Source organism: Motacilla alba, chromosome 1 (genome assembly GCF_015832195.1).
Source record: "Motacilla alba alba isolate MOTALB_02 chromosome 1, Motacilla_alba_V1.0_pri, whole genome shotgun sequence".
In the NCBI taxonomy this organism is placed as follows: domain Eukaryota; kingdom Metazoa; phylum Chordata; class Aves; order Passeriformes; family Motacillidae; genus Motacilla; species Motacilla alba.
The window spans coordinates 65750928-65776735 of NC_052016.1; the positions used below are offsets into that span (position 1 = coordinate 65750928).

General features: G+C 48.9%; 1 protein-coding gene across 2 annotated transcripts; it reads right to left on the reverse strand.

Moving 5' to 3' along the window:
* Positions 1-3678: 3678 nt before the first annotated feature.
* PCDH8 (protocadherin 8) lies at positions 3679-8437 on the reverse strand. Of its 2 annotated transcripts, none has more exons than XM_038156675.1 (3): positions 5530-8437; positions 5180-5387; positions 3679-4711 (listed from the first exon to the last, which is right to left on the reverse strand). In XM_038156675.1, exons 1-3 carry the CDS (start codon positions 7942-7944, stop codon positions 4338-4340), a joined length of 2997 nt encoding a protein of 998 aa, XP_038012603.1. In that variant the 5' UTR covers positions 7945-8437; the 3' UTR covers positions 3679-4337. The 2 variants fall into 2 exon arrangements, with proteins under 2 accessions (XP_038012603.1, XP_038012597.1); XM_038156669.1 differs by having other exon boundaries at positions 5180-5390.
* Positions 8438-25808: the final 17371 nt, after the last annotated feature.

Genomic DNA, 25808 nt, shown 5'->3' on the forward strand with positions numbered 1-25808 from the left:
GCCTAGTCTGCTGTCATGTACAATGGTGAGGTAGTCCGTACAGTTATGGAAGACTAGAGAGAAATAGCAAAAAGAGAATGCAGGTGCCTACAGTGAGATGTCAGCCCCCCTAGACCCCCCCGACCAGCTCTCCTTCTGCCACAGGAGTGCAGATGCCTGTCATTCATGTAGACCCTACACATTGGCCACAGAAGTCACATCTGTCTGAATCTTCAGCTAAACCCCACCTGGTGTCTCTCTGCCTTCAGGGTCTGGGCCAAGGCAGAATTTTCTGACACACTTTCATCACATATCTTGCATGTGTTGAGGACACATGATTAAGCCCCCACCCACCCCAGAGGTCACAGCCATGCCCACTTACAAGCGTGGTGCTGCCACCCTGTTTTAGGAGGAGTCCTGCTCCTACAGCATGTGCTGCATGAGCCAGAACCAGGCACCTCAGTGGTATTTGACTCCATCACAAACCTCAATACATAAAGCATCCTTGAAGGCATTCAAATGGCACAGGGCAGAAGAGCAGGTCAGTGGGAATTTGACTAATTTTTTGGCTGAAGCACCAGAGAAGTCTTCCCTGGGATCTTGTCTCCTTGGTGCACATGGTGGGTAGACCTTGGTCAGCAGCCAGACCCCCTCCCCATTTCTCCTCAGCAGAACAGGGGTGGAAAATCAGATGAAAAAAGCTCATGGGTCGAGATAGATACAGAGAGATCATTCACCAGTTACTGTCATGGGTGAAACAGACTTGACTTTGGGAAAATGAATTTAAATTATTGAGAGTTAAAACGGATTTGGAGGCCTGCCTAAGGCCTCCAGGGTGTCAGATGCAAGCCCATGGTCCCAGAATATAAATGAGGCACTCAGGAGACATATTGCAGCTATGCCTTAATGGCTGTGAAGGTACACCTGGAAAAGAGCCTGTGGGAATTACCCACTTCTATGTTTCATGTCCTAAAAGTGCCTGTTTCTCTCCAATGACTGTGGAGGGTGTCGAGAGTGCTTGTCTCCATTGTAGGTGACTACCAGAGATTTCAGCAGGAGCAGGCTCAAGCTCAAGCAGGCTCAAGATCAGGAGCAGGCTCAAGCTCAGTGTGAGTGCTTTTGTGATGTCCTGCTGCTGTAGCCATGGAAATAATGCTGGCTCAGTGAAGGAGTGCTGTCTCCAGTCGTGTTTCTTGTCACCCCTTCCTCACCTCTGCCCTCTGAGCCAGGGAAAGGCAGACAGGAGAAGGTAGCTCTTTGTGAGCAAGAGGTTCTGTGGTCATACAATCTCACCATGCAACACAGGGCTGATGTCACACCATGCTTGGCAAATAAATGGAATTTAACTGATAGGGCTGCTGCATTAATTTCTGAAGTATGTTAGCAAAAATCTCAGGATAATCAAAAACTAAAAGAAAAAAACTGGGACATACACAGAGAAATAGCATAAATGGAGCAAATGTTTGATCCCAGGGACTTAGCCCAAGAGCTAAGCCTTGGGCTCCTCTCTGCACTCAGTTGCGCTTTGGGTGGTGTGTGCTCTTATCTGATGGAGCTTGCAGCTTGGAGACTTCCCTCATCTAATTTTAGGCATGTAAAAGTTACAGGAGTCTAGACTGCTGCCCCTTGCTCTTACAAGAAAAGGGGAGATCAGGAGATTCAGTGATGCACCTGAACAGTCCCTGTTGCCTGGCCAGGCCAAGATGAGAAGCTCTCAGAAGTCCGTATCTTTCTACTAACCAGAAAACCCCTGTGAAATGATGGGCTCATATTTAAATACCAAGTGTTGTTTAATACTAAAATCCCACATTTTACAGCATGTGGGATGCCAGAACAGACAGATCCCAAACCCCAATGAGACTGTAGCTGCTCGCTGTTGAAAGCTGTTATGGGAACGGGAACAAGTGACTTTAGTTTCCTACCATTTCGTGGTTGCCTTGCACTGGCTTGGCCCAAACTCCTGATCAGGCAGTGAGGAGCATCAATCCACTTACAGAAGGGCACAAGCTCTATTGCAGGACACAGCACAAACTTGATGCCAAAACCCAGTGCGATGACCCATTCTTCATCTGTGACTACATCCTGTTGGCCCTGCCAGGGGAGTCTAAGAACCTGCTGTGAAGGTGTTGGGGTATGTAACCCAGGCTTTTGAACTAGATGAGGAAGAACCAGCTTATCAGACAGCCCTGCTTTTTTTGACAGAGAGCCTTTCCCTCCCTGAGTTCAGTTATGACTAATTACTTCCCATGCAGGCATTGCTGCTCTGCATCACTGGTGATTAGCCAGAAGGGAGGCTACCAGCTTTCTTTCCCAGCACCCGTCCTTCAGCCACAACTTCAGCTCTAAATTTAACCAAGATGACCCTCTAAGTTCATTAGATGCATCATGATTTTTGCTAGCAGACTTTAGAGGAATCGCCAGAAATGCTCACCTCTTTTCCTGACTATAGGAGATGTATCACAAATGTAACTTCCCGAGTCTTGCATCAGCCTGATTTAAATTCCCTTCAAGTAAAATCTCTGAAATTCTTGGCCCACCACAAATCTTTACACTGTGGCATTTATGAAGCCCCAGTTAAAACTCAGACCCCGTTTGCATAAAAACTTGATTGGGTTCTGCCACTGTTGCTACATGGGCTAGAGAAAGCTGGAAGTTGGGGGAGGAAGGGGATTTTTGTTGGTTAAGGGACATACTGGTGAGATAATGTTTTCAGCTTACATTTTGAGACACAAAGCCAAAAAGAACCTTGTTTATATCTAAGAAAGTTTAATATTTCCTTGGTGAGCCATATTTTATAGATATGTACCATACCAATTAGATAAATAGTTTAAGAACTCATGATAAAACCCCAAAGCTTTGCCTTGTACAGATTTTTGGATTATTGATTTGTACAAAATATGAAATTATATAGTCCACATAAGGAGCAGTTCTCCCTTTTGGAAAACTTTAATCAAATATTAAAACCGCAGTACAAGTGTTACTTCTGGTGTAAGCATTTTTTTGAACACAGGAAGAAACCTTCATGCTTCATTTTGTTTCATTAAATGCTATTCTATACCTGATTTCAGCAGAAGGATTTGAGATCTGCTTTTAGCTTGAAACCCCCATAGGAAGGAATTTCAAAGCTCTGTATGATTTTTTTTTTCCAGGACAGTCATTTCAGTGAGAAGAGGAATATGTACCATAGAAAATGTCAATATAATCAACATTTTTGATCCTGTTATAAGAACCTTTCCCTTGATGTAGAAATATATGTACACAAACACAAGTTATTGTCCTTTAGTAAGGCTGCTTTAACAAGGGGTAAACATTTGAGCACACACCACAGAGCCTGACCCAATGTCTCAGAGCAGAAAGCAAAGTGCTCAGGTGGCTGCTGATGCAAAGCCACTGGCACAGCACGAACGTTTCCACTGATGAACAGGGCCTCACATGCTTCACTAAAACTACCCCACTTTCCCCCTGTGAAGGATCCAGCTGGAAGAGCTCAGACCAGGCAGTGACAAGCAAAGGCTGGCTCAAGTCTCCCTCTCACCCAGCACTGAAAGCTTCAGAGCTAAACCTGCAGAGGTATTGCCAGAGACCAAGGATGGGCAAGACTAAAACCAGCTCCTTCCCACTGCATTTCCCAGCACAAAATAGTTTTGTTGACCTGTGAAGACCTCTATGCTCTGAAGCATGAAATCCATGAACAAAAGCCTCTGAACATCACAAAAACTTTATTAGTGTTTATCAGTGATACAGATTACAGGAACCAAAGGCAATTAAATAACACTTAAGTTGACCACAGACTCAAGAAATACAAGTCACATTTGGCAAGGCAAACTTCTCAGTACACTGGATTGCTTAGGTTATTATTACACCGTGAAAGAGGAATTTCCCTTACAAGACTCTACATATTCAGGATATTATTATTATTAATTGTTATTACTGTGTCTTTCAGACAGCTCCTTTGGCAAGAATTCCCATTTTTAAGTATTTATTATATAAAAATATAACAAATTTTCATTATGTACAAACATTACATTACACAATGTACAGGTTAAAAACACTACAAAAAATGGCAGGCCATGGGTAAACCAAAAGAAAAAGAAAAAACCCCAATGTAGAAAACATGAAAAGAAATTTAAATACTGCACATTTCATAAAAATTACATTAACTACAAACAATTTCTTTTGTTTGCAAATATCAAACAGTACTGATCTGATTGGAAATCTTTCCCAAACGACTTCATTTTTAAGGCACATCTTGCATATTTACACATACGACACTGGATCTGGTCAATAACTTAAAGGCTCTTGGGAGTGACCTAGTTGTGTGCGCAGGGAGGGGTGCACTCGAGGGGGAGCACTCTGGGCTACGCCTTCTCAGTTGTCTCAGTCTGGGGGCCCAGGTATCTAGTCGAGGGGGCTGGGAACAGGGGCACCCCGATCTCCTGCAGGTCGGGGAGCCGTGCAGGGCGCGGCGGGGAGAGGAGCGTGATCGTCCGGTCAAAGTCCCTGTGCAGCACCTTCTCATAGACGCTCTGAAGCCCCACTGTTTTGGGCAGCTGGGCTTGATAAAAGTTGTCCCTGCGAAGGGGATCCCTGGGCAAGGACGTGCTCTTGCAGAAGGTGGAGAGGGGTGCTGAAGGATATGGAGAGGGATGAGGGTTGGCTCGGCCACAGGAGGGGCTCCAGCAGCGGTCGGAGTGCCCCAGGATCTTGCATTCAGCTGTGCATGCCCACAGACCTAGAGAGAGACAGGGGAGGAGAAACCTGTCGTTACTGCAGGAATAAATCCACACCATTCACAATCCTTAGAGTTACCAGTCACAGGATGATTCACTGCACTGACAGTAGGAGTGGGGAGGCGATGCTTTACAGCACAACAAAAACTCATGCTCGGTTAGGTAATGTTGTTTTGTTAGGGACACTCCTTGCAAGTCTAGCTTTAAGGGAACCTTTTTTTGGGAAAAAAATCCAATCCTACAGCACTTCTAGCAAATGCTAATTTGTGCTGGGCTCTCAGTGCAGAGAGGAACCAACAGCTAACAGCCTGCTACAAGGAGATGGGCAGTTTGAGCCATGCAGTGTCTGGCTTCCCCTTCCAGCTGCCCTGCCTGATCACTGTGCCCCACGGATGGGTCCCTTCATCCACCTCCCCATCCACCCATCTCGCTGTGTGAGGTCCAGTGGGGAGCAGGGGCAGAGCCCTTACCGTTCTGCATGTGTGTGATGAGATCTTTCTTCAGGGCATCTCCGCTGATATCTGAGTCGCTGTCGTTAAAATCACTGTCGCCTTTGCCGCTGTCTTTGCCACTGAACTTCTCTGCCTCCCGGCCGGAGATGGTGTTGAAGGAGTGTCCCTTCCAAATGGCCACGGGGGGAGCAGGCTCCTTGTTGTAGCTCGGAGCGGCAGCAAAACCCTGCTGGTGGGGAGGAAAATCAAAGGAGACATGAGGAAGTGGTGAAAGGTAAACCAACATTACCTGCACCTCCGCAGCTAATTCACATCCACCACGACACCCCCCCAACCCTTTGCCCCACTTCCCTCTGGTGGGACCTTACCTCCCCACTCTGTCCTCTCAGCCTCTTCTGACCCTCGTAGAGGCAAGTGCTGTCACTGCCGCTCTCAGTGGTGGAGACCTCTTCAGCTGCTGGAGAGGGTTCGGGGCTGGTGAAAGAGGTTTTGCTGGGAAAGGTTCGTACCTCAAACATGTTCCCACCCCTCTGGCTGCCCTCCTCCTGATGGCCCTTCTCCAGGTGGGAGATGTCTATTTGGTCCTTCAGGGCAGTGTTGTTTTTGATGTTGTTCCCCTTCTTGCGCCTGTTGCAGGTGGTGGCAATAGTGATTATAGCCACCAGGAGGAGGGTGCAGCTGCCTGCCAGGACAATGATCACGATCAGAGGGATGTCCCACTGCAAAGCCTTTCCTTCCCAGGAGCTGGGCTTGGCTATGTCTTGGATACTGGACGGAGCAGTGGCAGTCACGAGGAAGTTGACTGTGGCAGTTGTGGCCAGGGGAGGTCTGCCATTGTCTGTCACAGTGAGGATGACCTTGAATAGCTGTCCCAGCTCTTCAGAGAGGTCACCCCTCAGCACGATGTCCCCAGTACTGGGGTTGATGGTGAAGAGGTCTTGCTGGGACTCTTCTAGGAAGGCAAAGGTGAGCTCAGCATTGGCCCCATCATCTGCATCTCGAGCTTTGATTTGGGCCACCAGGGAGTCAGGGGAGGTCTTGCTGGACACACCGATTTCCACGGTCCCATTGGTGAGCACTGGGTGGATGATGACAGGAGGGTTGTCGTTTTGGTCCACCATTCTCACTTTGACAACAGTGCTGCTGGAGAGCTGCGGGGAGCCACCATCAGTGGCCTGGATCCTCAGGTCCAGCTGCTTGAGGATCTCGTAGTTGAATGTCCTGAGGGCATAGATGGCCCCAGTGGCGGGGTCCACCGAGACGTAGGTGGAGATGGGGGCCCCCATGACCTGTGTCTCCAGGAGCCGGTAGGTGACCTTACCATTGTGGCCAAGATCAGGGTCACGAGCCACCACAGTGGTGATATAGGCGCCCGGGGGGTTGTTCTCTGGCACAGCCACCTCGTAGAGGGGCTTGGCGAAGAGCGGTGCGTTGTCATTCTCATCGCTCACCCGCACTGTGTACTGGCGGACGGTCTTGAAGGGTGGCGAGCCCAGGTCCTCAGCCACCACGGTGAGGTTGTACTCAGGGATGCGCTCGCGGTCCAGCGCCGCTGTGGTGACGATCATGTAGCTGTCCTCGTAGGCTCGCTGCAGGGCGAAGTGGTCGTGGCCACGGAGGCTGCAGCGCACCTGCCCATTGGCGCCCGAGTCGCGGTCCGTGGCGCTGACAAGGGCCACAAAGCTCTCAGTGGCTGCCGCCTCGCTGACGTAGGCCACGCCGGCAGCACTGGCAGCGCCACGGAGGGCACTGATGCTGATGCGCGGAGCGTTGTCGTTGACGTCGGTGAGGCGCACGACGACGGTGCAGGTGGCAGCACGGGGGCTGGCCCCGCGGTCCTGGGCACGCACGTCCAGCTCGTAGGTGCGGGTGCGCTCGTAGTCCACGGCAGCCTCCAGTGTGAGGTGGCCCGAGCGCGGGTCGAGGCGGAAGAGCCGCCGTGCCTCAGGGGGCACCTGGCTGCTAAAGGCATAGACCACCTCACCATTGGGGCCCTCATCAGGGTCAGCAGCATCCAGATCGAGCAGCAGGGAGCCGGGCGGCGCATCCTCAGGCAACTCCACCGTGACTGAGCTCTGGGCAAAGGTGGGACTGTTGTCATTGGCGTCGAGAACGCGGACATGCACGGTGGCTGTGCCTGAGCGCGCTGGACTGCCACCATCCTTGGCCACCAGCTCCAGGGTGTAGGAGGGCTGGCGCTCGCGGTCCAGTTCCTGGAGCAGCACCAGGTCGGCACAGCGTGCCCCATCCGCCCGTGTCTGTGCCTCCACACCGAAGTGGCTGTTGAGGGAGACCTGGAAGCTCTGGATGGAGTTGGAGCCCACATCCTCATCCACAGCCACCTCCAGCGGGAGGCGAGTGCCGGGGGCAGCGCTCTCCGACACCTCCAGCGCCATCTGGGCATGGGGGAAGCGCGGTGCATTGTCATTGATGTCACGCACCTCCAGCTCCACGTGCACCAGGCGGTAGCGCTCCCGCCAGCAGCTCACCACGTCGAAGGCCAGGACACACTGTGGGGCTTGGCCGCACAGCCGCTCCCGGTCCAGCCCCGCTTCACCGATGCTCAGCTGCCCGTCCTCCTCCCGCACCCGCACCAGCGAACTGTTGCTGAACTGCCGCATCAGGCGAAAGCTCATCTCCCCCGGCGCCTTCACCGGCATCTCGTCGGCCAGAGTACCGATCACCGTGCCCGGCGCGCCCTCCTCGTCGGTGCGATACCTCACCGTCTTGCAGCGGGACAGGGCCAGCAGGCAGGCGGCGGCCAGCAGCCGCAGGGGGCTCATGGCAGCGGCGCGGGGCTCAGCCCGACGGCGCGGTGCGGTGCGGACGGGATGGGCTCGGCTCGGGCGGGACACACCGGGATGGCTCCGCCGCCGTCTGCGCCCCCCGCGCCGCCGCGCCGCCTTTCATAGACGGCGCTATGCAAATGAGCGGGCGGCGGAGCCAATGGGAGGCGGCGCAGCGCGGGCGGCGGGCGGCCCCCGGCGCTGCCCGGGCCGGGCCGGGAGCGGGGTCGCGGGGCGCTCGCCTTTGTGCTCCTTAACTCTGCCTGCTCTGGGGGTTCGCTTTTCTTCCCCCCCCCCTTTTTTTTCCTTCCCCCGCACCGTCGCTATTTCTTTTCCCCCATTTATTTATTTATTTATTTATTTTCCTCCCTCCTTTCCTCCCGCTCCCGTCTCTTCCCTCTCTCCGGAGGCGCGGCGGCGGGGCTGGCGGGGGGAGCACGGAGTGCAGTGCAGTGCGCGGTGGGGTTTGCTGATCCTACCAACAAGTCGGGACAGGTGCCGTGTCGTGGCATGCCGCGGCATGCCGTGCCGTGGCATGTCACGCCGTGTCGCGGCATGTCGCGCCGTGTCGCGGCGTGCCGCGCGGGCGGGGGCGCGCATTAGCGGGGTGCGGGGCAGCGGCGGGGGCGGCATTCAGCTGCGCCCGGAGTGGTGTGTCACTCGCGTGAGAGCCTGTGATCAGCGCCGTAAGTCGCCTTTCAGGAGGTGTCCCCGCATGCTTTAGTATGCATGTCACCGCCCGGGTTTCTTAAGCCTGGGGCACTAGCAGGCGAGGAGGAAAAAAAGAAAAAAAAAAAGTTCCAAATAGGATTTAGCATAAGCTTGAGGAGATTTGGAAAGGTTTCAAAGATCAGGCAGTATCAAAGGCTTATGAAGCCCTCGTTAGCTGTAGAAATATAATAGCATGGCAGGCTATCCCATTCGAGGAACCAATGTCTGTATTATTTCACTATGACAGGCTAAAGGGAGAGAAAGTTGAACAGTTTCCACAGAGGAGTTGGACTAAGTTGAATATAATGAGCAAACGCCACATGTATCCATTATGTCCCTCTATTCATTCCCAATCACTGCCATAACTCTTTGACTAAACGATGATGAGCGCTGAATTACACACAATGCCCTGCTCATATTAAAATACATTTAAGACCTATCCCTCCTGGTGCCCTGTTACGCCTATTCACAGGATTTTCTTTTTGTCCTAATAGGGCCTCTCTGGGAAGCAACACCAGTCTCGTTCCAGAAGAACAAAATAACAGCATGAGGCTGAAACCTGGCACGAACCGGGGGGAACGAAACCATCTGCCCCGCAAGGCACCGAGGCCCTGCGCGGAGCCCGCTGCAGCCTCCCAGCCCCGCAGTGCCTCAGCAGCCATGGGGAGGGCGGGAGGGAGAGGACCTGATGGGGAGGAAGATGGGGATCCTGAGAGGCAACTGCTTCTCCGGGAAACCGCATGCCCTTCCTCTCCTCTCCTCTCCTCTCCTCTCCTCTCCTCTCCTCTCCTCTCCTCTCCTCTCCTCTCCTCTCCTCTCCTCTCCTCTCCTCTCCTCTCCTCTCCTCTCCTCTCCTCTCCTCTCCGGGAACCCAAGAGACGCATTTTAAAGCAAGAGGGTGACAAACAGAATGCGATCCGGTCGAACCCCGCGCCGGTTTCCTTTGGAAACCCGGGATAAAAGCGCTGGGCTGGGCACACGGAACGCGGTGGCATCCCGGGGGCTGCATCCCGGGCTGCGCGCTCTGTGCCGGGCTGCGTGCTCCATCCCGGGGGCTGCATCCCGGGCTGCGCGCTCTGTGCCGGGGTGCGTGCTCCATCCCGGGAACTGCATCCCGGGCTGCGTGCTCTGTGCCGGGCTGCGTGCTCCATCCCGGGGGCTGCATCCCGGGCTGCGCGGGGCGCTGCGCGGGGCGGCACGCGAGCGGGGGGCGGCGGGCTGCCCGCAGCGCCGGCTTATGGAAATGGGATTTAAATCGCGCCTCGGCCCCGGCTGCGGGGCGCGGGGAGGGGGCACGCTCCGCCGCCAACAAAAGCTCCCCGAACGCGCGGTTTCCATACGAACAAACCTCCGCGGGGCTCTTTTCTCCTGCCCGCGGGAGCTCCGCAGGCGGCAGCCCCGGCGGGGCGGGGAGCTTTCGGGCCGGGCCGCCCAGAGCCGGGCCGGGGTCCGCAGCGGGCAGAGGTCCGAGGTGTAGAGACTGGGGCCGGGCTGCCTGGGAACGGGGCCGCTGGTCAAGAGCGGGCAGTGGGCAGCGGGGCGGCCCCTCGTGTGTAACAGGATTATCTTTGCCATTTCAAGTTCCATACAGCATGTAATTTATTTTTAATTAGGATTAGATCGAGCAGGGAAGGAGACCAGACCTTTCCCCCCACCTCCCCCTCCCCGCAAAGGCATGGCTATTCCACGAGGAGCTCTTATTCTTTACAAAAAAGCCAATCAATCGATAAACCAGGACCTGTGTTCACCTCCCACGCACTTTGCGGGAGAAAAGGGTGAAAAGGGCTGTATTTTCAATGTGTGCTCAAGTATCTGAATCAGAAAGGGAGGCTTGGAAATCCTTTCCCATCTACCCAGTCCCGCTCTCACTTGCTTTCTGTCCAAACCCATTTTCAAGAGGGACACAGAGGGGTCTTGCTCCTCGTGCCTTTTTTTTTTTTTTTTCTTTTTTTGTATGTGTGTGTGTGTTTTGTTTTAGGGTTCAAATGTGCTTTCTGCTTGCTTGGGTTATTCTTTTCCCACTGTCGTGACTTTGATTTAAAAAAAATCCAGTGTATCAGTCTCTCTGCCTTCTCCCCAACAGAGTCCATCACAGAAATGTTCTGTAAGACTAGTGAAGAATCCTGTTTTACAGCTCAAAATAAACATACGGATCAGCTGCATTAAAAGCACTTCTTTGAAATATTGTGGTTAAACAGCCCAGATTGGTTGATTGCTCCATGTGGGGACATATGTTCTTGCAAACTGTGCGTATTGTTACTAATGGGGATTCTCACACCACAGCCTTTCCTTTGAATCTGAGGCACTGGTGGTTTCTCTGGAGCTGTTGCAAGGTTGTTTTAATAATTTACCAGCTCTCTTGCACTTAGTGTTGTTGCGGAGACTCAGAGCGTGCAAAGAAGGAGGTGTTTTGCGGTGTCCAGAGGTCTGATCTCTGCTGCCAAGCTCCTTTCTGTACCTCTTTAGACACAGAAATCAAAGCTGCTCCGAGAGATGGGTGCTGGGCAAAGGAAAAAGCAAGGCTTCCCCACGCACACCTCTGTGAACCTGGGATCTTGGGTAATGTGTTTCTCCCAAGGAGGGGGAGCCCTCCTAGACCAGCAGCCTGTTGCCAATATCAGTCAAGTAAGTGATTTCCAGCAAATCACTCCAGGTTTCTCTTTTTCAGCTTTGAACTTACTTCTTTCTTCCCCCAGTTGAGATCTTGGGAATAAAGTCTGTGGGTGCTTTTCCCTCTCCCCTGGTAGTTATTGCCTTACAAGGGGTGGCAAAACCCCAGGACGTCATCCTGTTCTTCACTCCTCCCACTGAGTGATGACACAACTGCATTTTCCCATCACTTACAGCACAGTAGGTTCACATACGTCTCAAGGTGTCAAGTGTTCCCAGTGCAACAGGGTAAGGCTTCCCTCCTCGCAACAGGTGCCTGGGATCCTGCACAGGGATCTCTGTTCATGGAGATAAGCTTGAAGGTCTCATGTTTTAGAGGTGTGAGAGAAGGCAAGGCTCCCACTGAACTCCCATCTGGTATCTCAGGACCACATGTGCCTTGAGGGAGAGTGTGCAGCTTCATGCAAGCACGGGGCAGTTCTTCCCTCTTGCACAATATGTGTGCATCCCTGTTCCCAGGGGATCTGAAGGGTATCAAGCTTTGGCTATTGAAAGTGCCCCTCTTTGGCCCTCTCAACACAGACTGTATAGTGAGTGCACACCCTGGGGGTGGTGGGATGGGACCCCTTGTAGCACAAGCCCTCGGGTGGAATGACTGCCTCTCAGGAGAAGCCAGGCTACCTGGACATGGTCTCCAGCTGGTCCTGCTCACCCACATACCAGAGGATCTGTTTGACCCTCTCTCCAGACGTGAAGTAGGGGTGCAACATGTCCCCCCACCCCTTGTCTCTTAGCCTGCAGAGTGGTAGCATGGCCCTCCCTCCCTGGAAACTCATCTCCATGCTCAGCCCCTGCCTCTTTCTTCTTGGGCATCCCCACGTCTTGGCTGCCTTGGAGTGATCTACAAAAACAAAGGAATTCCTTCTGCTTCAGGGTCTAAACAATCCCCCCTGTTTAATCATTTCTGCTGAAACTAAGGAAGTGTGGGTTAACCTGTCAAGCTCCACAAGCCCGGGCTGACCAAAACCCCTGGAAAACAAAGGAGTGGAACGAAGCGGGGAAGGGTTTTGTTGCTCTCTGGCTGTTTGTGTTGGAGGGTAGCATGCGGCATTGTGCTTCTGTCTCCAGCCATGCCGGCTATAGAAGACACGCTGCAAACCTCCCCGTGAGCTGTGGGTTGGTACCAGGGTTATAAATCATTCTGATCATTTGTTTATTTGCTTCAAGTGCTACCCTGCCTGCATCTCCCCTCTGTGAAATGTAGGTTAGAAGAAGGAGTTTGTTTTGCAGAAGAAAGAAATTGCATGCCCGTACCCCCCACCCGGCAAGCAGTTTTGATTCCACAGGGAATTTATTTTTTAATTGGATTAATTTCTAGCCTCTCCCAGAGTAGCAGCTGGGGTCTTTGATACAAGAGGTTAAAACAAAGGGGCATGAAACAAAAGACCAGTTTTCTGCATTCCCCACACAGCGTGGGCCTCGTGCGAGCTGCCTGGAGGTATCCTTGGGGCATTGCATTCCTAAAGGTCTCCCCATGTTGTCCTCAGACAGGGTCTATAGCAGGTTTTTTTGGGGTGTTTCCTGGTCTGTCTTGCTGGCAAGATATCTGAATATGAGGCTTTGTCTCCTAACCCATGATAGCTTATGTTCCCATGTAACCTTAGTCCTTGGTGTCCCTTTCCTTTTCTGCTCTTCCACCTACCCTCCTACTGCCCGCCCCTTTTCCAGATCTTTACCCTCTACGTTTTCTGCCCCAGAAGAGATAAATGAGGCTTTTAAGCTGTTAAACCAGGAGGCAGGTTCTCATGTTCAGTCCTCAACTCTGTCATCTGAAGGAAGGCTCAGCCCCACCAAGGTCTGGGATATTTAGGTATTCAGTTGTCATTAAATGCTGTGGAAGTTGGACATATTTTAGCTTCACTGAAGGCTTGAGGGTCTCACAGTTTCAACCCCTGCATTGGACAGGTGACAGCCCAAGTCCTGCTCTTTGCCCACTACGAGGACTGTTAGGAGATCAGAGATGCCCTTAGAAGTAACTACCTTTATTATGCACGTCCCTTCTGGCTATTTTGCCTTGGTGCCTTTGGTTTTAGGGAGTGTAGGTAGCAGAGTAGTTATTAATGTCTGTCCCCAGTCTGGACCTTTAGGAGACGTGCTTACCTTCTCCATAGCTTGAGGTCTGATCAGATCACTGGGATGTTAAAGAGGAGAGTTGCACAGCTTCTGTCCCTGGCTGTTGTGAACTGGTGTTCCTGCTCCATGGCTGCTGGTCCATGCCTGGCTGGGATGTCTTTCATAGCACTTTGAAGGTGTCCGCACTGATATATTTGGCTTTCCTCCAGCAGCTCCTTGTTTCCTCCTGGGTCTCATTCACACTCTCCTCCTTGAAGGACTGTTTGGAATTTTAGACTCTTACAAATGATGAATGGGTGGAAGAAATACACCTCTTAGGTCCCAGAAAGATGTGCAGTCCTCTGCGAATACTCCTGTGTGGTGGTTGTGATGGGCTCCACTGATTTCTCTGAGAAACAGCTCCCTGGCTATTTGGTGTGCAAAGTCCCTTTCTGCATGTCCTTCTACTGCCCCTGCCCAGCCAGTGTCACCCACCCAGTGCCACACTAAACAAGTATGGCCCAGTCACTCTTTGGGCTCTGCCACCTTCCCACAGTTTCGGACGCCCTTCCCGGTAAGATCATATCCTTATACAAGCACAAGGATAGTTACGTACATGCCAATATATTTTTACTATGCCCATAAAAATAGCCTTCCCATTTCTCTGCTGTCTATATGTTTTCAGTATCACCCTGCACATGTGTTTTCTCACCCCCTCCACTGATACATCTGTGGCATAGGAGGGGACACTGGGAAGCAATCCTCGTTAAAGTCCTGGAAATGGAGAAGTTGCATTAGCATGATGCCATGCTGGAGCTAATTAGTCCAATATCGCAGCGGGGTTAATAGGCTTGGGCACAGTGCCACAGCTTCTGATTCCAAGGCTGAGGGGGCCCGCAGGTTCTAGCCCTGGTCTGCTCCCGGTTGTTTCCCAGAGGATTACAGTGAGAGGCAGCACAGGGGAAGAACAGGACAGAGAATCAGGGACTCGGAGGTCTGCCATGAGTCTCCTTCTCCCCCCTGCTTCCCGCCTTGTTCTCCATCTTAATCGCGCCTCAGCTTGCAAAGTCAGAGCCCCCAGCTGTGAAGGACTAAGTCTCTTCTTCTCCCAAGCTCCTGAGCGGCAGCAGGCTGTGAGCAAGAGTGTGCCTCGTGTCACTTCTGTTGAAGAGGCTGTGAGAGCAGGGCAAGAGCTCAGATGCAGGCGGCTGCCGCACTTGGCTGCCTGCCAGGGCAGGAGCACACTCTGCGAGCATCCTCCCTCAGCCGGCTGCTTCCAGGGCTGGGAGTCTGCCCAGCACCAGATTTTATTCTGGCATAGTGAGAAGCACCCCACAGCTGAAGGGTGTGGGGGGAGTGGTGGTGAGTTCCATCAGGCTGCTTTCCTTCATCCTGGTTTTGGGATCATCTCCCTTTCCAATGTGCAGGAGGGCTCAGTGTTAAATGTCCCTCTCTGCCCCCACCCTTAGTGTGTTGGGTGATGGATTTTATCTTCGATGTCTGCCAGGGTGTTGCTGCCTGATGTGCAGCCAGCTCCAGGCAGAGCAGGGCAGGAAAACAGCACAAAGCTGTACAGAGGAGGATGGAGAGCAAACACATCCCATTACAAGAGAGATGGAAAGACTTTAGATATTCCTACTAAGTAGAAGAGAAGCAAACTTTTCAGAAGCTTGGCAAATCCGATTCTTAAATCATTTGGGTGCTCTTGAGTGTTTCATCCAGGATTTTTGCTTTAAGGTTTTCTGCTACTGCATTCTGCTGCATTTCATGAGTTTGGGGTGTTGCTCAGGATTAGATCAGACTGCTATTTGAGGCCACCGGGTGACTTTTTTTTTTTTTTTTTTTTACCATATCTGCCATTCTTTGACCTCTGCAGCACCTCCACACCTATGAAACGTTCCTGTAGTCACTGTTTGTCTTTCATGCATGGCATGTGCTCATTCTCCACACATGCTTCACTGAAGGGGTCTGGCTGAGGAGGCAGAATGTTGGCCCGGGGTGATGTGACCTGGGACTGGAGCTGGTGACAGAGTGGAGAGGACTAGAACTGTTTCTGTGGCTGAAGGATGCACGTGTACCACAGCTCTGAACGGCATGTTTGCCCATCTTTAGGAGTTAGCCAGTCAGTCCCCAAATGTCAGCTGTCCCTCCTGCACCTGTGAGTGTGCATCACAGCAGGACAAGAAGGCAATTTGGAAACCACTGCAGTCTCTATGGCTACATCTACAACACTGAATGAAATGCGCCATACTCTGGCTCTGCTTAGTTTACTTCTGCAGACATATTTTATGAAGATACTGCCCTTTTACAATTTGTGGGGAATTACCTGTTTGCCTTTTCAAGTTTAGCCATTTGGTTCCTTCGCTTATTTAACTCACTTTAAAAAGAGGTGCACATTGCTACCCTGTGTCTGTGGTTTTTGCATCTGGAAATACAGACACCATCACATATTCCATGCATGATCCCCAGGAAAAAAAATCATCTGCCCCCAAAGTCTGCAGAATTCTGTTCTGAAAAGTTAAATAAATTGTTATCGCTTCTTAAGTGCCATAATAAATGTATAGAATGATCTCACATAAAAGCTGGAGGCTTAGAGAGTAGGTGCTAAAAAAATGCATCAAATTAGACCAAAAAAGAGGCATAAAATCTATGTTATCCCAAAAGATAAAGGCTGGCGGCTTAAGAGACTTTTCTGTTTGCTGCTGTACTAAACATCAAATTCGTTTTTCTGCCTAAAAGAATTTGCATCTCTGCAGTGAGCAGATCTGAAGGCTTTGTTTTTCCAGAGAGGTACATGGTGGTGGGGGAAAAGCAGGAAATGATGCAATCAGGCACGGTTTGTAAGCGAAGGGTCACAGATGGGTGAAGCCTCCCGAAGTTAAAACTAACAAACAAGCAGTTGGAGATGCTCTTGGAGCATCCTGAACATTTAGAACTGAAGAGGTTTGAGTTTGCCTCAGCAACATTATGTATGTGTATGCATGTGTTATATATTATAATGAATATGATAATTACAGGAGATAATTTATAATATATGTGTATTATATATGAGTGCCTCCTCAGTAGGCTAAAACAATGCCATGAGAGTGTAAAGAAATGTGAAATCTAATTACTGTAGCTGTGTAAGTGAAGTAATGAGGAGCTTGAGAGTGTGACTGATATGCAATTAGATACTAAACTAATGAGCAAGCTGTCTACAGTCCATCAAAAGAGTGAGGGAGGCTTGTGCAAGACACCCCTGGCATTGCAAAGAGGATGATATACCACATCCAAATGCAGCTCACTAATGACTGGAGATTGTGTGCTCAGCTTGGGGATAAAGCCATTAACCAGTCAAAAAACCTGTGGCAGACAAACAGGAGATAAGGACAGTAAGAAGTACGAAATATATAGAGCTGCAACTATATGTAGGAGAGCTGTAGCTTGGGTTGAAGGTTCTGGATTAGTGACTCCCCGGAATTTGGTTTGCTGTGCTATCTTACCCCAGATAAAACAGGGTGAGAAATTGGTGTCAGGTTGGGTCGTGTGGGTGGCAATGTAAGTCTTGCCTTGGGAGAGCTGGGCTGGGAAGGGGCAGCAGAGAGTCAGGCAAAGGTAGTGGAGGCAGAGACAGCAGGCACTGCTGGGGAAAGGCACTCAGGGCTCGCTGTGTCCTGTGATAACAATACTTACAGTGGATAGATGTCTGTCTACAGGAGCTTGTTCTTCAGCATGTATTAGCTGTTATAAGCTGAAATTTTCAATCCTAGGTGTTCACTTCAGGCTGTTAGTTCTTTCTAAGAGAAAGTTTCAGGTGAAGCACATTAGTTATCTCCCAAACAGAAACTAGGGTAAATTTATTCTTGGCTTTTTTAATGATTGTTTTGCCTGTGGGATAAATATCCAGGGTCTCCTTTTTTTTTTTTTTTTCTTCCCTCTATCATGGAGTTGCCATTTTGGTAAGCATTCAATCAAACTGAACTACACATTTTAAATGGTGCAGGCTGTAGGAGTTGAGTAGAGCTTAAGCAGGTAACCTTCCCCTCTTTTTTCCTGGTCAGCCACAAACTTGAATCAGTATTCTGGCTACTTGAGAGACAGAGCCAACTATTTGTCTGTTATCAGGAAAGAGCCATGAATACCCTCTAGCAAAACATCCCTGATGCTCTTGATTTCTAGAATGGTTGGCCATGATAGCCCAATGGTGGTCTTGGCTCTGTGCTTCCTCAAACAGGACTTGGTCTGTACAATGCACCTAGTGTTTGCAACTCCGGGGACAACTGCAGGAGACCTGGTGGTGAAGTTACTCTTTTCCAGGATCTGTACCTAAAGTTCAAGGAGATGTGAATAAAGCATCATGGATTTTGCAGTGTCAGGTCCCACAGAGTGAAAGGAAAGCTAGCCTTGAGTATTTCAGCTTAGGTGTGCAAAATTAGCAGATATTAATCTACTAACTTGCAGCTCTGTGTCTCAGCTCACCAGCTGTAATGCGGAGTTAATGATACACCTTCCTTCCACAGGTTCATTATGGAAATAAGATAATTAACATCTGTGAATCACTCTAATTTAAGAGTAGGGAAGGCCAAAGAAAAGTCTATGAGTAAATTATTGCTTCCATCCTGAGCAGGGCTTGAGTGATGTGAGGAAATTATGACCAAGGAGCAAGGACCCAGAATATGCCACTGAAGCTCTTGGGTCTGCAGAGCAGAGAAGGAGAATGGTGGAGAAGTGACACTTCTCTGGCAAAATAAGGATTGCATCACAGTGTGACTGGTGCTGCAAAGACCACCTTAGGCCTCATATTTCCGAGTTTAAGTGCCTGACTTTGCAGTCTTACCAATGTACTTCCAGTGCAGTTCTCTTGGGTGTCATAGCCATGGAAATATATAGGTCTGTGGAGGGAAAACCCTGTCCTGTTTGCCCTGTAATGACACAAGCTGGCATGATGGAGGTTGAGATCAGTGATTGCTTATTAAGCTACAAACTTTGGCTGCCCAGGTGGTGACTTCTTTTGTTACTGTCCTCCAGGTATACAGTGACCTTCTTGGTCTCCTCTACCCTGCAGCTGTAAACCTTCTTTGCTCTTCCTGCCTTGAGGAAGAAACCTCTGCATGGGACTTTCTTGCTTTGCTGCTTTGGAAATGTGGCTTTAGAGAATAAATAGCTGCAAAGCTTTATTTGGAGGCTGCAGCTTTTTGAGGAAGGAAAGAGGCTTCTAAGGTGATCAAAGGCTGAAGACCCAGGTGAGCCTTAAAGCAGAGCTGTGCCGAACTCATTTTGGGTGGCCAAAATTGATGCACAGGCATCAATTGGTTAAGACGTGCCTTGTGAGTTTGAAGGTTCAGGTCTTGGGCTCTGTGTGTGTTCTTGGGCAAGACATCTCCTTGTGTTGCCATTAAAATAGCACTCCACAGAGGGCAGTGGGTTCAGCCTGTAGCTAGGTCCTTTTGAAATCCTGAAATGAAACAAATCAGGCTATTGCTTTTATTTTTCTAAAACCCTTCCAGACACCTAAAATCCCAGTGAAGTCTTTGTGGATGGGAATTTCCTCCGGACTGACTCTTGGAGAAGAAGTGGGCAAGGAAAGGGAGCTGTGGGGTTTCATCTGGCAGGGTAAGCTGGAAGCTGGACGTCTGTTCCCATTGGGATGTCAGGCCTGCCAGCAGCATGGCAGATACAAATGGCAGGGATGCAGACAGGTAGGGCTCTCTGTATAGAGAGGAGGATGGGTTGATGGGAAAATTTGGGCTGTGAGCAGAGGTGGGAGAGGGAGGACCAGGTGGGGGGGACTGGGTGATAAAGGGATTTGGTGGGATTATTTGAAAGGGGGGAAATATGGGTATGCTCTTGAGGGATGAGGGGCAGCTGTGAGATGGCAAGTCTGTGGTTCAGGGTTGGGGAATGTTATGGGGTTTGGGGGTGCCTGGGGAGCTGAGGTCTTGGTAGGGAAAGTGATGGGAGAGATATGGTGAGAATGATGGCTTTGGGGACAGCAGCTGGAGTGGGAGAGGCTAGGTCTGAAAGTAGATGGGGAATTTGAGCTCCGAGATGGTTTAAGAGGTCTGGGACCACAAATGTTTGGTATAGGCACTGTGTGAGAAGCTGAGGAATCTGGATTGGGAAGGGCTGAGGAAAAGCCCCTCTCTTTAGGGGCAGAAAGGGCATGTGTAGGGCTAAGTTTGTGGAAGATGGGGGATTTTAGGATGGCCTCCAATAGGCATCATCCTGTCCTGGGGTGCAGGCAAAGGCCTGATCTGATGCTTGCTCCCAGAAGGCTATCACATGTCTTCTTGCTATCATAAATATGGCAATCCTAAGCACGCTGGGAGCTTCATCCATGCATGCATCAGGCAGCTGGACTCTCTCGTTAGATATATCACCTGCACAAACCGACTGCGATTAAGTGGGGAACAGGCTGGTCTGGATGTGTTCATCCCTTGAGCAAGTCACCAGGTGATCCTATTAATATAATAAATATTCACCTTCTCCCTCTGCTCCCCCTTCTGTGGCTTGTCCCACTTTCTTTCCACCTCCTGTTGAGACAGTGCGGTCGCGGTCTTTCCAGTCACTCCGCAGCATGTCTGGCTTGCTCTCAGAGAGTAACCCTGGAAAAAACAGTAGATATCCTTATAAATCCTTGTAAACAAATGTGTATTGCAGCACAAAGCATTTCACGGGGAGTGCTCCCATGCTGCAGAATGTGTTGTTTAAGGGCATGGTGTCAGGGCATGGGGGATGGTTGTAGGGTGGCTCTCAAAGTGCATTTAGAGCTGCACATGGGCAAGCTCAAACCGTGCATAGCATGTTGGCTGCCATCCTGTGCTGAAGACCATGTCCGACCCAGGGATGTGAGCTGTCCTCGTCGCCTGTCTATTTCAATTTGCAATATTTCACCTGAAATCCCTCTCTAATCATAAACAGATCAGAAATTACTTATTACAGAGTGCCATAGGTGTACATGGTGCTTTATGAACATATGAGGAGACAGATTGCTGCCCTGAAGAACTCACAATTGGATTTAGACAAATGCAATAAGAAAGGAAAAAACTATCGGGCTTGAAACTTTAAGCAGACAAATAAATGCCTGTATGCAATTGCATCAGTTGCAGTCCATGGAAACAGTCTCTTTTTTTTGATTCAAATGTTCAGCTGTGTCACATCTACTGCTGAAGATGACAGACTGCTAGTTCCTTAGGTATAAAATGCTTATATTTTAATGCTCGTTATGTCATGATTTATTAAATCAATTTAAATGTAAAAATCAACTGAAAGGACAAACTTATGTTTAAGGATGACCTGCAGCATCTAAAATGGAGACACTGACCAAACTAGTAGAAGCAAGGTCAGATTTTGTTTAGTTCAGATAATTTATGCCCAAATTGTAATGCTGATGTAATTTATGTTGCATTTAGTGCTTTGTTTCCTATGAAATTTGACTGTGCAACAGTGTGATATGAGTAATATTTTATGATGGTATTTTTATAGATGAGGCTTGTATCTAATATACACAGAGCTTTTACTGGTCTTTCTTGTGAAAGGAAGAAAAGGAGGAAGTAGGAAAGAAGGAAGTGAAAAGCAAAAGGCAATAGCTGTGTGGGATGTGGGATTGCATCTTTTAAATCAGGAATAATATTTTGCTTACTTTAATTTTTGGTATGCTTTCCTGAAAAAAAAAACAAAAAAAAAGAGGTAAATATATTTTGAAAATCATGGACTGACTAACATAACTCTACTCTCCAGAGCAGCTGTGAGGTAGCCCTCCTGTCCTCTGCTCCATGCCTCTTTTTTCAGGCTTTTTGTTTATCCCTCAGTGAAGAAGTCCAGCCCTGTGCTACAAATCAGCTGGAAAAGATCCTGCTCGTGTGCTGTGAAAAAGTGCCACTGAAGTACGCCCTGTACGGCAAAGGGAATGGTCCTGAAAGGCAGCATGTGGATTTATAAAGTATGACAGCAGAAACAAGAGGTGTTGGTTATTTTTTATGGGCAGCCATTAAAAAAAAAAAAAAAGAGAAAAAAAAAAAAAGGCAAGCCCTTAATTATCAAATCTGAGACAAGGGTCGTATAATGGGTTTCTGGAATTCAAGGTGAATCAAAGGAAAATTGTGTCCAGGAGGGCAGGGATGCTCAGCCAGCACCACTATGGCATAGCCACATGACATACCCAGCGGCAGGGACAGGGCTGCGAGTACAGCTGCCTGCAGACTCTGCCAAGGAGCCAGATGATGCTGGAAGAATATCTTTCACAGCTCTGGATCTGGCTATTCTTGGCTTGTTCTCTGGCTGCGGGAGCTGGAGCTCATTGCTGGGCAGATAAACAGAGAGACTAATAAAGGAGATGAGGAGCTGTTGATCGTTCGAGCAAATCGGAGATGAGCTGTTAAGCAGAGCAGCAAGGCGAGCCCTGTGAAAAATCACCTGGTGGCTGACACTTGGTCCAGGATGAAAGTGCCTTGGAATAAAACTTTACTCTCCCCCCAAGCAGTCCCTCTCCCCAAATGATTAAATCCTGTGCATAATTACAAAAGTGTAAAAAGCTCTACCTCTTTCATACACTGATTTTTTTTCTAATTCCCATAATTGGCAAGCGGGTGTACATGGGGGAAAAAAGGGGAGAAAGCTTTGATTTTTTTTTTCAAGCTGAAAACGTGCAAGCCCTGTGTGGGTTAGGTCCTTTAGATATTTAAAAAGATTGAAGCAACTTCAAAGGAGACGTTCTGTTCTATCAGGTTAAGTATATTTTAATATTAGAGAGTCTTTTTTTTTCAAGAACAGAGATCTGTTCTCTTGAGGAAATAAAACATTCTGAAAGATTTTATCCAGAATGGTTTTTCATTGTTTTTAAAGAGACAACACTGGATTTTAAGCATGCTGAAGCTGGTAAATGTCCCAATTTCTGCTTATCGGTGTTGACTGCTCTGTGTTATCAGGTTGATTGTTGATAGTTATGTAAATCAATTTTTTTATCAACAGACTGCTGGGTTGTTTTTGTTTTTTTTTTTTTTTTTTTTTGAAACAAGAAGGGAGAAGCATTTGGCAATAATGTTTTTATTTACCTGTTATGAAAGCCAGCATTTTGTGGCTGAACAGGGTGCAGAGTGCCAGCCCTTCAGTTCAGAGACACAAGGGAGTTTTCCTAAGGAGGATTTGCTGAATCCCCTGCATATGGCCAAGCATATGATGAATTACCACAAGGCAGAACTATTCTCTCTCCACTGCAGGTGTCTGTTATAGCTACCTCTCCTGCCCTGCCTGGTGGGATAAGTGCATTTCCCATGAGCAGTGGACTTTGAACACCACCACCAAATGTGTGCTGGACAAAAGGGAAGGTGAAGATTTAACAGAAAAAGGATGAAAAATCTTAAGAGGAGAGTCACTGCGACAGCTTGAAGCTGGGGTGTGGAGTGTAAGATGTTGTGAGGTCATATAGGGATGGAGCTGCAGAGGTTCCAGGCAAAAGCAATGCAAAGTGTAGGGCCCATGGTCCCACAGCTTGTGATCATCCTGGAATTCCTTCCAGGCCCACTGGCAAGAGATGGTGCATGTGGCAAATATCTTCTCCAAACCCTGAGGGACATGGTACCAATGGGGATGTGTGACTCTGCAGAGCAGTATCCCAGGTGGCATCTGCTGTGGCAGATTCAGGCTGTGATACAGATAATTTGATCTGTTTTTTCAGAAGAGGAAAAGGTAGAGGCCATATTTCCATCTTCTGTTGTCAACCCTGGCTTTGGCAGCAAAGCCTCTGTGTGGGATTCGTAGCCAGCTGGTTTAACATCTGGGCAAGGAGTCTGCAGGGAAGTGACTGCCTCTTAGCCTCTTTTCTCTCTTTTTATTGTAATCCAGATAATGAAAGCAACGAGTGGCTGATCTGCCCCCTGTGAACCCCGAGGAGATCCAGCTGCCAGCTTCTGAACATTCTTGTTATTTTAGATTAACCTCCTGGCCTGTGTGCCTTTTGGGGGGTCAACACCAGAAATAAGGCAGTGAGACAGTTCAATGCTTCAGCAGGGTTGTTTCTTCCCTCCTGGTTCAGACTCCACACAATGTAGCTGGGATGCTTTAGTGTGGGAATAGTTTGGAGAACGGCTCCTTGCCAGCTTCTCCCAGTGTGCAGAGTCAGGGACCAGAAGCATGTGGTAGAGGACTGTTCCACAGGTTTTCCTCTGTCCCATCCATCACAAATGCTAGGGTGGGGAGGAGACTCTGTGTTTGGTGAAGGTGCTCCTGAAAATGGCTATCCAGGGGACATGGGATGGTGGAACAGGTGACTATTCTCCCTGTGGATGTCCTCCCTCAGTCTGTGGGAAGGCAGGCTGACTCGGGACATTCTCCTGCTGGGATCAACACAGCCAGAGGACAGAGTATCCTGTCTTGTTAGATCCTGTCATTACTAACAGTGGTTAAACGTGTTTTCATGTATAACGTAGTGCATCTGTCCTCAGTTAGCCAGACTCCTGCAGCTGAAATAAGGTCACATCCTCAATATGTATTAGTCATTCTTGAAAATTCCCTCTGTATTTGATGCCTCCTTGTCCTTCAGATCATTATCAGGGGGATTTTAGTTTTACTACTGGGGTAATTTTAGGCTAGAGTGATCCTGAATGAAATCTTGATGAGGCAAAGTAAAGCAGGAAAAAATAGCAATCTCAGAGCTTCTGCAGTGCTCATGTGTGCCTTATGATCTCTGCATGAAGTCTTAATGGTGCACAGCAATGAGCAGAGTACATATGCTCCATAAAACAGATGCTAGACATGTTTCTTTAAATAACTCTTTTGCTAATTCAGCTGAGCTTTGGCTCTCTGCTTGCTCTGGGTGTCCAGTCTGTAATTCCCCTGATAAAGAACTTGCTGGGGATGCTACAGCTTGGCACAGAACTGTGACCAGGGAATTAACTTCCCTGAGAAACAGCACAAAAGGAAGATGCCCCAAAAGCAGACTATCCATACGTGACTGTAGGTAGCCTCAAGCCATAGTTTTCATCTAAAGTGATTTGATCAGCTTCATTCACAAACTGGATCAATGCAGCAAAGAAAAGTTAACATTTCAATGACAAAACTGTCTGTTTTTGCTGCTTACTTCTTAGCAGGGACAGCCAGGTATTACCAAATTAACCCCATTCTTTCCTGGATACCAGGTTATCCCACAGAAGGAATTGGAAAATCTGATGATGCAGATTGAGTTAGCTGCACAAAAAATTGTGGTTCATTCTGTTCTTGAAATGGTCTGATATATGAAATATGCAAAATGATTTAAAAAGTCAGATAAATAACAGCGTGTGTGCTCTCATTATTCATCCTCATGTTTAATTTAGAAACATCATTTTTTGTAATGAATGTGACACTGGATGCTACAGAATTTCCAGCCCAAGGCACTGCAGTACCCAAATATCAAGATCTGGAAGAAGTGCTCCAATCCCACGTGGCTGGTCTGCTGCCCATCTTTCACTTGCCAAGCTGAAGCTCTCAAACATGGCTATGGGCTTGGCTTCTCAGAGGGATTGCCATGGCCATATGCAGGGCTGACCAGACCTGGAATGGGTGGCAAAGGCCTACCAAGCTCAAAACCCTCCCAGCCTGCAGCTCCAAATGCCCACCTCCTGGCTGCAGTAAAGGAGCAGGTCTCACCTCAATGACCTTTTCAAACAACAATTTTCATTTTTCTTAAAGGATGGAACAAGTCTCATTATTTTTCTGCAAAGACATCTGGAACACGATGAAGGATCTGTCTCTTGCATGCAGCCTCCTGGTTATGACAGTTATCCAAGTTATAGACCTAGGTTTGTTCTCTGCTCTTGTGGAGAGGGTTTGAATCTGTAGGTCACAACTACCAGGTGATGGGCTTATGAGCTGGGGAGGAACATTGCAGGGACAAAAAACCCCAAACCTCAGGCATGATTCCAGGGAGAAGGTTTGGAAGAGGGAACAGGAATTGTGAGAGACAAGATAATTGTGTGACCCTCTGTAAAAGCCCCTTCAAGCTATTCAATAGATGAAGGGTACTACCCTCAGCATCTCCTTTTCCAGATGCTTTTTAAAAGTAGAATGCCTCAGGGTGCATTCTGCGAGCACTGGGACTGCATCAGTGTTAGGTGTGCTTTGACAGTAGGTCTTGGAGAGGGCTGCACAGGGAACTTTGTTGTATATTTTGCCTGCATCTTGTTAGTCTGTATGGCTGAGCTCCCTACACCTGGAGCAGATCTAGGCTTTCCAGGAACCAGAACTCTGAATTTTTTAGAATGCTTTCCATTGGAGAGAGAATGTTTTCAACTGGAAAGAGAATGACTACTGAATTTAGGTACTTCCAGGGCTAAACAGCTGTTGAATGGGGCACCAAAACCCATGCAAATTACCCCTACAGCAGTGGACTGCTCTGATCCTTATGTAAATATTGCCAGTGCAGCAGAGAGACTCATTAAACACAACACTTTTGCAACCTAACATCAGCTACA

Bases quoted from the DNA above. Each gene is read 5' to 3' on its own strand.
- PCDH8 (XM_038156669.1), bottom strand. From the start codon at position 7,944: ATGAGCCCCCTGCGGCTGCTGGCCGCCGCCTGCCTGCTGGCCCTGTCC. The intron at 5,391-5,529 runs GTAAGGTCCCAC...CCTCCCCACCAG, and splicing joins TGAGAGGACAGAGTGGGGAG to CAGGGTTTTGCTGCCGCTCC. The intron at 4,712-5,179 runs GTAAGGGCTCTG...GTCTCTCTCTAG, and splicing joins CATCACACACATGCAGAACG to GTCTGTGGGCATGCACAGCT.